The sequence below is a fragment of the Crocodylus porosus genome, unplaced genomic scaffold (assembly GCF_001723895.1).
Source record: "Crocodylus porosus isolate Cpor-Errol unplaced genomic scaffold, CroPor_comp1, whole genome shotgun sequence".
NCBI classification, from domain to species: Eukaryota; Metazoa; Chordata; order Crocodylia; family Crocodylidae; genus Crocodylus; species Crocodylus porosus.
In genome coordinates, this window is record NW_017728911.1 from 4,826,081 (window position 1) to 4,839,662 (window position 13,582).

General features: G+C 48.0%; 1 protein-coding gene and 1 long non-coding RNA gene across 3 annotated transcripts in view; one reads left to right on the forward strand and one right to left on the reverse strand.

Annotated features, from left to right (window-relative positions):
• The first annotated feature begins 630 nt into the window (after nucleotides 1-630).
• Nucleotides 631-4,106, forward strand: LOC109308883. Of its 2 annotated transcripts, none has more exons than XR_002100724.1 (2): nucleotides 631-779; nucleotides 2,305-4,106. It is a non-coding gene; the product is annotated as an uncharacterized LOC109308883 (long non-coding RNA). The 2 variants fall into 2 exon arrangements; XR_002100725.1 differs by lacking the exon at nucleotides 631-779 and adding an exon at nucleotides 795-1,293.
• Nucleotides 3,190-13,582, reverse strand: part of CSPG4 (chondroitin sulfate proteoglycan 4) — a 74,242-nt gene continuing 63,849 nt past the window's right edge. The window contains exons 9-10 of the mRNA XM_019533344.1: nucleotides 8,947-9,130; nucleotides 3,190-8,063 (exon numbers count right to left, since the gene is read on the reverse strand). Of these exons, the coding sequence (XP_019388889.1) occupies nucleotides 6,103-8,063; nucleotides 8,947-9,130 (2,145 nt within the window). The 3' untranslated portion in view covers nucleotides 3,190-6,102. The remainder of the gene's footprint in view (nucleotides 8,064-8,946; nucleotides 9,131-13,582) is intronic.

Sequence of the window (13,582 nt, forward strand, 5' to 3'; positions counted from 1 at the left end):
GTTAATTTCTATGTTAGTAAAGCCAAACTGCAGGGAGGTGTAAGCTTGGGCCCCACCAGTTTGGGAATGGACCTCTCCACCCATAAAACCTTTCTCATTGGGGCACGCTGAACAATCCAGTGCGACTTTCCCCTCACCTGTGTCTCTATGTGGCGACAGTGGTGTTAAATGCTGAGGAACCTTGCCATGCATGAAACCACTCTTTCCTGTTCTGCATTCTTGGCCACAACTCCCCCAAGAAGCCCACAGCAACCTGGGGAACCCAGCAGGGAAAGGGAAACAGGGGAGAACAAAAAAACATCTTGGCTGTATACAGGAGCACTGGGGTTTCTAAACAATCTCTCCCAGCTCCCATGCTGGGTTCTAAAGCTCTCTCAGATGGGCTCATGTGTAGTAGGGCAGGTTGACAGCAGACAGATGTGCACATCTGGAGGACACAGCACTCCACATCTGGTGTATATACAACTGGGAATATTATTCAAAGCTGTGCAGGGCAACTATATGCATCTGGCCTGCATGTTGGTCCCACTGCATACATCTAACCAGGCTGTTGATCCAGCTATGCATGCTTGGAAGTTGTTGTTTTGAAAAATATGTGGGTTTTAAAAAATACTTTAACCATCTCCCCTGGAAATGATGTACTTCCCCAGCCCCCAGGCTTGTGACATGACAGAGGCTTGTACAACACAGAGCAGGCCACAGAGAGCAGCTGCACTTTGGTGAGTTTTCCATGGCTGGTTCAAAGTTGGATTCCATCTTCCCACTCGGCCAGGTGCCAGGTGAGTGCTGTTCCAGGAGGGCGGTGCCTGAGGGCTCCCATAATTAGAAGCATTGGCAGCTTTCTGATGTATTTGCTCCATCTCTAGTTAAAGCATAATGGGGCATTTCCTCATCTTGCTGCCTTCTTGGGAAAAGCTGCTCAGAAACTGTGGGGCTAAGTAACAGGAAGCTTAACTCTGTTGTGGCTGCACTGGGGTCTTGAGAGATGATAGCTCAGTCCACAGTGGCCTTCTCGCCTCATCCAGGTGTCTGACTGCTTGGAGGATGGAGTGTGATGAACTCAGGTGGTCCAGTCTGTATAAAAGCGGCAGATCGTGCTATTCTAGAAGTTGGGCTTGGCAGGCCAGATGCTCTCTCTGTTCTGGCTGCTTTGTGCTGATTAGGCAGAATCGGGCCCTAAATAACCACCTGGGAACCCCCTCAGCATAGGGGAGCTCTAAAAGAGTGCAGCTGGCTCCTGATTCTTCCCTCCCACCTTGACATAATATTTACTGGGGATTGTGACCAGCAGAGGTAAGTTAGAGCAGCTTTTAAGCTTCTCTAAATCACCCTAAAGAGAATATGATTACTAATCATTTGTGTTGAATATTAGGGAGGGAGGAGAGCCTTTTGGGCTAAAAAGTAAGACTGGCACCAAATCAAATGGCTACAGAGGGGTTATGAACACACTGGCTATGTTTACACAAGATGCTGACTGCACAGTTGTTACTGCACTGTCATTTTGTACTTGTATAAGCAAGAACTAAATGACTGTGCAGTAACGCAAGTTACTACATAGTAGTGCTGATTAATGCCTTTTTTGTGATGCTACTGTGCAGTAGCTTAATACTACTGCGCAGTAGCATCACACCACAGTTTTTGCCATGCAATGCTACTGCACAGTCAGTGTCTTGTGAAGATGTGGCCAATGAGAATGGAAGTTAGAGGGCGATATCTATCAGAGGAGAGGAGCCTTAGAATGGTCTTCTGAGCCCAGGAATGAAGGGCCAAAAACCTCCTGAATGGCTCTTAGATTGTACTGCATAAGTATATGGAAGGGATATATGATCAGAGAGGGAGTTCCAGCATGTGGGATATGTGGTATCAAGTATCTTCCATCTCCAGATCAGGGTGCTGAGGAAACTTTCTTGCTGTGTGGCAGGTGCTGGCCATCCCAGGTCTCAAGGCTTTGCTGCACATCTGCAGATACCAGAATAGATTTTTTTGTGCAAGGGTTTGAAGCAATGATTTTGGAAAATCCTTGAGTGAAGGGAAAGCACAAATACAGAGGATTAGATGTGATGGCCCAGGAGGCCCCTCTGGTCCTGTCCTCCCATGTCAGGGCTGGGGCAGGTTCCGTTGCTGCCCCCCTCACTCATCCACCCAGCAGATCTCAGTACAGGACAGAATCAGACCTACTGTCCATTGCTCTTGAGCCTGGTAAACTAAAGGAAGCTGTCTCTAGAATATATATACATATGCTGGAGGACATTGACATTTTGGACCTAAATTGATTGAGAAAGGTCATGATTTTTTTTTACTAAGGCTGGTGTTGCTCGAGACGGATTGAATTCAGTGAAGGCATACTGGCAGCCAACTGGAGTGAGCACTAGAACCAGGGTAAGGATTCCTGGCACCCAGTCATAAACAATGACATGGTTCCCATTTTACTGGTAGGCTTGGGAGCTACATAAAAGTTGGTTGAGAGCTCCATTGCAAACCTCAGCATAGATCGCATGAGTCTTCTATTTCCAAAAGGACCTATGAGCTAGATGGGAAGGGTGTGTGAATGAGCCCAAACAAGCAGCACCATGATGAACAACTTGAGACTAGACTCAGACTTGCTGGGCAGGATTTCTCCTCTTAGTATCTTAATTTATTTTCCCTTCACATTCAGGGCAGGGAGGAAATGGGTGACCAAGGTCACAAGGATGTTTCCAGATGAAGCCTGGCTCTTCCCACTGAAGGAACACCTGTGCAGCTCCATGGCCAGGGAACAGCAGGCTGCAGAGCCTGAGGCAGATCCTGAGCTGGTGGGAATTGGCACATCCCCATTGAAGGCAGTGGAGCTCTGCAGTTTTGTAGCAGCTGGACAGCTTGTCTGACATAGCATGTGAATGATAACTCAAAGGCAGGATGAGGATGCTGGGCCTGGAAAAGCCCTTGGTCACTTGCAGAAGAAATGCTGCAGCATGGGCATTGCCTGCAGGACTGGAGACTTGGCAATGCCTGGGCATGCGCTGAGCTGGATTCCACCCTCGGTTTTACAGGTGCAGCTCCAGAGCACCCTGAGTGCAGGCAATGGTCCCACTCTGGCTTCCCACAGGTGGGACTAACAGCAGGAGCTGAGGTGACCATCAGCCTCATGTGTCCTGGGAACCTGGGCTCAGCATTTCCTGCTTGCTGAGAAGTGATCACATGACCACCTGCTTTAAAAATATCTTGTTTATTTCCATGTTCTTTACAAAACTGGTCGCTTTATTATAAATTATCCAATCTGTTGTTGGGAAGCAAACTGTAAAGGAAAGAAAACAAAAAGACCCTAGGAAATCCACCTCCAACACCGCTGCTGCTGTTTGAACTATTCTTTGGCTCCCAGCTCCATTCGAGGCCTCCATCCCTGACTCAGTCATTCTTTCAGGCAATGAAACCAGAATCCTTTTTTACAGGGTAGCAAGATACAAAATTCCCATTTGAGGCAAACCTGGGAGGAGAGGGAGAAAGTGTGTTGCTGGGATTTAGTGACAGTGAACAGAGCGAGGAAGCCTACCGCTTGGGGTGGACACTCATGCTAGTATTTTGGGAAGAGGAATAACAACCATGGCCAGCTCTTACATCATGCTTCTTCTATAGCCCCTCCACTGCCCAAATCCCCAGCTCCTGTGGGAGCTCTACAAGCCAGATATATGTGTCTGTGGGAGTGATCTGACCAATGGGCCATATATCTGACACCACTGCACTATGCAATAGTGGCTCCCAGGAGGCAAAGGGCTGCAGTGTGGTGAAACAGTGGTGTGGACTGGCAAAGGCTGATGCAGATTGGTATGGGGGACCACAGGCAGGGCAGTGGGGAGGCTTGAGAGTGGAAGAACAGGGGTGTTGCCCCTCAGTCCTGGAGCTTATTGGGAGAGTTGCTGCAGGACAGAAGTGAGAGGTGTTGGTAAAGCTGCACACAGGTCTGACACCAATGGCAGGCACAAAGGAATTTGCATTGGCAGAGCTGTGTGGGAGAAGTCTGCAGTATTTTGCTCAGGTCAGCGCTGTCAGCCCCTGTTCTGGAAGGCTGCGTGTCTAGGGTCACACATGAAGTGAGCTTGGGAACTGCAATGGAGGAGGAAGATGTGAAACAATTCTTTGTGCCTCTGCTCCACCCATTGGCATGGGATCCAGCTCTCAGCTCCTCTGCAGCCTTGCTTCACAGTATCCTAAAGGCACAGGAACTGTTTCAGAGATGAGGCATTTACAACTGTAGAGACATGGGACCCCGTTCCCCAACATGCGCACCTGTTCTATTGCACATGCATTTCCAAGTACACAAATGCTGACAGGTATGCAGGTCTGATGTATGTGTGCATGCGGGTATCTGGACACCACAAACTGGGGCTTGTATACCCTGCAGTTCCTGGTTTTGTGAGTCAGATACATGCACTTTAGTAGCTGTGCTTTTAAACATTTGGCCCTACACATACAGTCAGGCAACTTCAGCATAGTCACAAAAATATTTCCCCTGTTTGCACTGATGTTAGAGAGACCCCCAACCCCCAAACACCCCAAGGATATCCCCCAACTCCTACACTCAGAGAGCTAGTTTTGGAGAGAACAATGTAAGTAAATGTCAGTTAGGGTCAAATTATACTCTGAGTTAGAATGGCACAAATCTGGAAAAATCCCATTGGCTTAGATTGAATTGTTCCATATTTCCACAATTGTAAATGGAAGCAGAATCTGGCCCTTGAGGTGATGTAGCAATGAAAAATATTATAGTTTGGTCAGGACTTGAGCTCCCAACTCAGGTCTTCCTCTGCCCATTCTTCAGCAACTTTCCTTTTAATGTAATAGACATTTGATCTGAGAAAGATCCTGAGGTTTGGCACCATTATTTCTAAATTGTTCTGTTTGCTCAATGGCTTAAAAATGAACTGGAGGGGACATCACTTCTATCAAAAAGCTTGCTTAGGACAATATATTTATGTGAACCACTTTGGAAAAACCATTTTGTTCTGTGTGTATGTCCCATGTTGGAGGAGAGGTGCCCTCATGGAAATATGTGATGGGTCTGTTTTTTCTCTTCTATACATACCCATCCCTTCACTGATGTCTGAGGGGTTACATCCAATTTTCACTGTGGTAGGTGAGAGTGGAAACAAGCCCAGGGTAGTTGCACATGGCTCCATTCTCTGATGGTATAAATCAATGGGGTGAGACTGGGTTATACCAGGTGACGATTTGGCCCTGCACATGTTATTTGTTTCATAAAATATACCCCACACACCCACACATGCCCTTTATGGAGCGTGTGATAGGCTTTCCTCACTATAAACATGACTCAGTTTTGTAGTCTGTTAAATTCGTTTTACCTGTTGCGCAACAAGGCTAGGGAGACTGTGCAACTTGGCTTATGAGACACACAAGAAATATTCAGAGTAGGGGAGATTATTTTTCCAAATGGGTAGTGACACTTTCAGATTCCCTTGGCATCAGCAAAAGATTTTTTCCAACCCTGTGCTCTGGTGCCTCAGCCAGCCTAGCTTTGGGGAACTCAGAAAGCTTCCTTTCAATCCTTACTTAGTGCAACTTGCTCTTAAATCCCATTTCATGCTTCAGAGCTGGAAAAACACATTGGTGAAAGTCTTATCCTATCTCCCCACTGAAAGAGTTGTGCACAGTGGGCTGGATGAGGTGTGCAGGGATCAACCTGGCCTGGGATCTTTTAGTTCAGTTAGTTATTCAGTTCCCAGAACACGTCACCAGAATGGTTTGGGCAGTCAAATGCTTATAGAATTCCCACAAGGTCTTTCTCCTTGGTCTATGGCATTTCATATTTAATTTACCCACCAGACTTTTCTCTCCTCCTCCCCAAGATGGTGGGAGAGCTGAGACTTCAGGGTATGAGTTCATTCAGGGAGATTCCTTGCTTTTGTACCAGTGAGGCCCTGAAAGCATCAGGAAGACCCAGTATCCCCAGAAGTCCTCTGTGTCAAAGGGATACTGCCTCCTGTCTGTGAGGGATGATGAGAGGAGACAAAGAGGAGCAAGGGGCAGGAGGACTCCATAGCAGTTGAGGAGGCTGGGGAGTTCTGGTTGGAAGGGAAGAGTCTTGCTTTTCAGCCTCTTAGCCCGCATTCAGACCCAGTACTGATTATTTTTTAGGGTGGGATTTGAAGTCCGGCAGTACTGAAGTAGCTCAGGGTCTTGCTGCCCTCCTGCCCCTGCTCCTTTGGTCACAGGTCCCGATCCCTTGGCCTCCAGTGTGTTCACAGTTGTTAAAGGAATGGCTTGGTTTGGGTCGGTCTTCCTAAAGGTCTCCTGGTCAACCACAGCCCCATTTTTGGGTTTGGCAGCTGTGCCCTGGACATTGTGCTTTCCAGTCTTGTTGCGCTTGTGGAGATAAAACAGCAGGGGGAGGATTAAAGCCAAAAGAAGGATGATGAGGCAGATTGGGATGATAACACTGAACATGTTGGCTTCGATGAAGCTGAGGAATGTGCCCCCTTCCACAGGGGAAGGGCTCGTTGTGGCCTCATGGCCTTGCCAGGCTGTGGGAGGTGTCTCATGCTCACTAGCATTGTGACTTGGTTGCGGTAAGGCCTTGGGCTGAGTGGCTGAGGTTGCTGGGGAAGGGCTTGTCTCCTGGAGTGTGGGCCAGATGCTTGTATCTGGGAAATGGGTGGCAGTGAGAAGTGTGGCTCTGTACACCTTGGATGAGTCGAAGGGCTCAGAGCTGTACTTCAGCAACTCCAAGGCAGGCGGCACCCCTGCAGCTGCCAGTTCGAACACAAAGCTGTTGTTCTGCAAGTGCTGCCCAGAGTCTTTGGCTTGTGGGACTTCCAGTGCAATCAACCCTCTCTCAAGATCATCCTGGGTGAAGGTGTCAGTAGTAGTGGGCTGCCTGTCTTTGTCATCTGAGATTTTCACAAATTGGCTGCCTTGGGGGGCTTTGTGGATCTTAAAGACTGGGACGCTCTTTGTCTTGTTGGCCAGCTCACTTGCGTCAAGGACACTGGTGTCCAGCAGGATGGTTTTTCCCCTTGGCCACAGAATCCCCTGCTGCATTTTGACCAAAGCCTTGACTGTCACATTCACTGCTCCTGACATATTTCCTCCTTTGGATCTTGAAAGGAACTGGAATTCATCCTCAGGGGAGGTGAAATCTGTGAAAATAAAAGTCACTTCCCCTTGGTCCACCTGCTTCTGTGAGAAGTCCCTTGCTGGCTTTTGGTTGACCCTCAGCTGGCCAAATTTGGGATTCCTGGTGATTGTGTAAAGGACATCTTGTTTCCCTGGCTGTGAGCCCCCCTGGAGGTGATCTCTGGACAAGTAGGCAATGTTCCGGTGCTGAGGTATTTCTAGAGGTATCTGGCTCATCCCTGTTGTCAATACAGGAAGAACCTCTACTTCCAGGGAAGTGAAGATAGGTAGATTATGCCCATCAGAGATGCTCAAGTCTAAGGATCCAAGAGAACTGCTCCCATTGGCAATGAAGACCAGGTGGCCTGCATTGACTTCTGCTTGGGTGAACCGGCTGATAGGCACCTGTTTATTGTGCATGTTGGCCAGGAAGCCACTGGCTGACCTCTTGAGGATGTTGTACTCAATCTCTTCAGGAGAACTGTCAGGATCCACTACATCCAAGTGATCTTGGGACAGCACCACTAAGGAGCCTTGGTGGGCCTGCAGGACATGTCTTTGCTTAGTTAGCCGAGGTGGATTTTCATTATTAGCATTCACAGTTATATTGAAGGCTTCAGAAATGAACACCCCACCTCCTTCCTGGGGAGGGTGAATAGACTCCATGGCCAGAGGCCGAAGCCAAGCCTTAAATCTGAAACTGTCTTCTATGGCACCAGACTCATAGTGAGCATAGTTCAGACTGCCCATGACCAGATCAGACTGCAGGAAATAAGGATGGCCTTTGTTGATGGGTACATCAGCCACAGAGAGGTGACCATGGGAGGGTAACTCAGTAACCAGGAACACAACATCATAGGATGCCCTTTTGGACTCTGGAACCTTGGTCAAAAGATTGGAAGCATCCAGCACTGAGGTGTTAATCTTTGCACGCTGTGCTTTCAGAACCATGAGGCCTAAAAGGAAAGAAAATACAGGCCTGTGATGGTCTGGATGATAACAATGCTCAGCCATGAGCAGCCAGAGACAGTAAGGTGGTGAAGAAAGGAGGGAAGGAACAACCAGAAAGCTAGACTGATGGACTAGACAGCAGCATGACAAGAGAGGGGAGGGGAAAAAGACTTTGGAAGTAGGGAAGAGAGGTCAGAAGGAAAGCTAGAACAGGGATGGAAGGGGAAGCTATGGGATCACATGGCTGTGCAGGAGATGAAGGACAAGAGGAAAGACTACAGAAGGATAGAGGGATGTGAAAGAAAGAACTGGCAGGAAAGGGAGGAATGAGTGACAAGAAGGAACAGAGAGGCATGAGAATCCTTGCCATGGAGAGAGACCAGTTCCACATTAGTTAACCCCTGATCCAGGAAAGCACATGGTCAAACTTCCTTGTGCTTAAAGTGCCATCCTGAGTGGGGTTGCCTTCCTACACTGGGATTTCCATTTGGATTTTCAGGGTAGTCGCTCTGAAGATTCTTAGTTACGGTGGGGGGGTGTAAATTCAGGACAACTCTCTTGTCCTCTGCACCCTGTAACTCAGTGGGGGGGCAATTTGTTGGCAGCTGAGCCACAAATTAGCTGCACACCCTCCATGAGTGCCACTTCAATCCCCTCTCCCTGCCCGATCTGCTGCTCTGCTTTCTGCTCAATCTGCTGCTGTGCTGCTTATCCCCTCCCAGTCTGCTGCATGTCATGCACAGAAACTGCTCATGTCATTTGTGGCATGCCTGCCAAAAATGTTGGACTCCCCATCTGCACCCTCCCTCTTTCTCCTTGGCTATAACCTCTCCTTTCAGTTCATGGAAACCAGCTCCGATTTGTTCCCTTCTGCCTCCAGGCTTTTACCTTTGTTTCTCCAGAGCTGAGTTAACCGCTGGGGACAGCTTGCTTCAAAAGATATCGACACTCTGAGGATATATGGCTCTGTTACAATGGGAGCAGAAGCAACTCGGAAGTGAAGAGCATCCTGGGTAAGCCAAAATGGCTGCTGGGGCATTTCATGCTGATAAAAGATTGTTCCACTGTTCACCTAGTTTGAAACAAGCAGACAGACAAACCAAACAACCGTTTAATTTCAGCAAAGTCAGACAGAATAAATAAAACCGATTTAAGTCAGAAAGAGAACTGTTCATGTTTCTTCACTCCAATCACGGTGCTGTCACAAGTGTTGTGATACAGGGACCTAAGCAAAACTGAGGCACAGTCCTTGCCCTACACCACATAGCAAGGTGGAGTAGAAGCCTGATGTCTTGTCTCCTCAATTTGTCTTTAGCAATGGAGTCATGCTCCCTACCTTTTGGTGCATAGAGTCTCCTTTTGGTGTCAGACACATTTAACTTCGAGGATCTGGTACCCTGAGACCATTAAGACTCCATTATAGCCAGCAGACATGTCAAACAGTGTTTTGCAGATTTAATAGGAAAGAACAATCAAGCCTTTTTATTTAATAGGAAGAGCTGGGCGCTTGAGGGGCTACTACTTGAGGCTCTTGGTGACACAGCAAGTCAAAACTGAGCTATGTGGACTGAGGAGGGTCTCTCCTACAAATGCAGGGGCCATGTACATGAGTGCGAGGGAGATGGAGGGACAGGGCTTCTCGGGCAGAGCTCACTGGAGTGGCAGACTAGGGATTTTTAAGCAAGGACACTGCCTGATGATACTTATTTCTACCACCATCCCTGGAGGTGTTCAAGAGGAGACTGGACAAACACCTTGTAGAGTTGGTTTGAACCCAATTGCCTCTTGCCCACGGCAGGGGACTGGACTCAATGATTTTACAGGTCCTTTCCGGTCCTTTTATTCTACGTTTCTATGATTCTGTGTTTGGGGGAAGTGAAGTGCATGAGTGTACACTGAAAACACATGACCCATGTCCCTGATTCCACATCCTGATAGAGTCAGTTCTGTAAGACCCCCAAAACTTTTCAAGGGAAAGGGACACCACTCCTATTAGGCAGCTACTGCAGGCAGTGATGACTGCCTTTACTCTGCACTGGGCTGAGAAATGGTAGGATGGCTGGCTATGAATAGGAGCCAAGCAGAAAGTCAAAGAACTGGCTATAAACTGACATGGAAATGCAGAGAGCTCCTGAGCAAAGCAGGACTCAGATCTTCTTGTCCGCCTTTAAAAGAGTAGAGAACCACGAAAAGATGTTGCATATGTCACTAATATACCAGAATGCAGGGAATAAGAAACAGAAGCTGAATAAGGTTGGGTTGGATGGACACACACAAGCCCCACAGAGAACAAAGAGAACAAAGAGGCTTAATGATAAGCAAAGCCATGCTACAACATGGAAAGCTGTGGTAAAACCTCATCATTGCCACTGAGAATATAGATTGGGCACAGAAGACAAAGCTGGCCTAATGGATGGTGCACTAGGCTTTGCATCATGAGACCTGGGTTCCCTTTGTGACTCAGCCACGGAACTGCTGTGTAGCTTTTGGCAAGTTACATTCACATCTGTTTTCCTTCCTACCACTTGCCTGTCTCATTTATTTAAAACGGTAAAAAGTGCTGTGGCCTCTCACCCTAGGCTTGTACAGTGCCTGGCACAAAGGACCCCCACCACAAATGGAGTCTCTAGGTACCACAGTAATATTGTTCGTAATAAATGGTATTGTCAAAGATGCTGAAAGACAAGGCCTCTCAGAGCCCCCTTGCTCCCCTGGGCTAAAAATGGCTTATATAGCTTGGGGTAGAGAAACCAAAGGGCTGAGCAGAGCAGAGCTCCCATGGAGAGTAGAGCTCTCTATTACCATAAGAAAAAGGCAGTTTGAAAGCTGCAACTACCTACTCCAGAGGTTTAGATCAGAATGAGATGGTTCCTTTAGTGATAGGTTTTCTGACTTAGGCAGGTACACTTGCATACACAAAATGCATGCCTAGTTTGGATGTACAGTAAATTACACAGTCACCTCTAACTTGTGCCTAAAACTGTGCATAAAAAGATCAACCCCACAAACCTTTGTACACATAGCTGTGGTCAATGTGTGCATAATTTAGACATCTAATTGTACTTATGGGCATTGCTATATGTGCCTGATTTTAAATACCAGGCTCTTTTTTTTCTCTCTCCCTATAAAACACCAAGGGTGATTACAGCCTTCTCTGTAACATGGCTGCTTGCTTATGTGTATGCCCCAGTCTGCTAGAAGGCAACTAGAGATTTCCAGAAGCAGGGGTAGATCCGAATAGGAAACCCCACTGATGGAGTGGAGATCTGAATTTCCTGTACTCCTCTCTCCCTATTCACATGCTGCTGAGGACAGTGGAACCATCATCCACCACAGGCTTTCTGGAGTGTGATGTCAAAGGAGCCATGGCAACCACAAATGTTGCTTTGGTAACCCAGTGAATATTTCATTGGCCAGCAGTGTTATCTGATAGACTTGTGCTTGCAGCGCTGCGGATCCTTGGGACGATCTTAAGAGGCAGGACTTGAAACCGAAGTCAAGAATGAAAACCAGATGTGGTGGGAGCTGTTTTTGGGGAGGACTGAATCACAGCTGAGCTCGGGAAAATGAGTAGCTCTTTCCTGCATGCAGGCTCCTCTCTTCTGACAGCAGGTTCCAGATCTGGGTAGGTATATACAGCACCAGTAAAACAGGGCACAGTATCATCAGGGCAACAATGCTCTAGCACCTTTCTGCCAAGGGTTTGAAAACACTACATACTGGGAGGACCACCATTCCCATAGTGCCAATAGGGAAACTGAGGCACAGGGCAGAAGTGACTTGCCCCAGATCACCCAGCAGGTCAGGGGCTGAGCCAGTAGAATCCAGTGCTCCTGGCTTCCTGCTATAACCTACTAACACAGGCTGCCTCAATGGGCAAATGGAAATCATGAGGGAATGCAGTGATTACCAGGTTAGACTACCCAGGAATCAATCCTTCATGGCAGATTTCTAGAGGCATGTGCTGGTGCCTTTCCAGGGAACATCCAGGCCAACCGCTTGAATTCTGTAATGGGATAAACTCCCCTTTTATGTGTTCTTAGAATCATTTCTCTAGGACTCCGCTAGTGTAATCACAGTAACATTTTGCAAGCCTTGCCTATTGCTTGTCTATGGTACATGAGAGAGGAGCTGTAGCCAGGCAATACAAGAAAAAGGGAAGCACAACCTACAATGTAATGCAGATTCTGAAAAACAAACTGGATCCTCTCTGTTCCTCTTTGAATAGGAAGGCATGTCACAGGTCAGTGTTTTCTATGAGCAGGCCTCAATCTATAGCTTTCTCTACAAGGGACTGGGCTAGTTCAGTAAAATGAAGTAAAGCTGTTAGGCTTTCCCACTCTTGTCTAACTCTTAACCATCCAGTTGCTTATAGGCAGATGCATGCACAGCTGGCCTGTCCCGACCACTCTGGCCTAGGAAAGACTAACATGCTGCCTACGCTGCCTTTCAGGGCCCAGGTTCATTCTCCAGGTGTACAGCAACTCCAAAGTAACTATTTTCCTAGCCAATGAAGAGCTCTCTTTGCCCTTCCAGTCCCTCCCTTCTCCCGGGAGGCCCTCCCACATCCACACTTGAGAGGCCCTTCCTGGGAAGAACCCTTTATAGGAATCACCAGACCCCTTCCAAGCTGGGTCTGCTAATGTAACAGGCCTGGCTGCTCCAGCTCCTGTGGCCCTTAATGAGGTACCAGGGCTACAAGCTTTCCATATCAGATAGAGGGTGTTTCATACCCTGAGGCATCACAGAGGAAGCCAAGAAAAAACTTTGTACAGCCACATGGCACCTGGTGGATAGAGATGCTATTGTTCTGTTAGGATTATGGAGTAGGAATCCTATAAGAGAGCCCCTGCTTGTGAAACTGAATGCCCCGCTTTTCAGCCAGTGCAAGTCAAGATAGTTCTGCTGGCTGTGCCGGAGCTTGGCTGACCTCCACCTGCCGGGGATCAGGTTCCAGTGCTAATCCGATAATGTGCAGCTGATGCAGCACCAGTGGGAGCTGACAGTTTGACCTCTAGGAAGACACATGTCCTCTGCTTACCTCAATATGCAGTGGCAGCAGGAAGATAGGCTCCTGGAACAGAGCCTGATAATCCTGTTTAGCTTTGGCCTGTCAAACCCTTTGTCAGGCTGGAAAGGTCACTCAGTCTTGACAGTCTGCTCAGTCCTCAGCTTCTTTGCTGAAGCAGCCAGCCAGGGGGTCCGTTGTGTTGATGCTTTACCTGATGCCTTCAACCCTACCAGAGGAAATGGCCCCAAACCCCTGCCTCCTAGCTCATCGACCCTCACTGTCACCTACAGTAGCTTTTGTTGTTTTCAGCACAGGCTCTGGCAATTGGCAATAAGGTGTTTGTCATCAGGTATTTCAGCTCTGGTTACAAAAGACTGCCTCATGAAGGATGCAGTTGGTCTGGGAGCCATGGAAAATACAGCCTCCTTTTTGGGGCTGTCACGGAGCCACGGAGGTGCCCCGTGATTGTGAGGCTGATTGGCAGAGCTGCCAATCACCCAGGCAGCTCAGGTG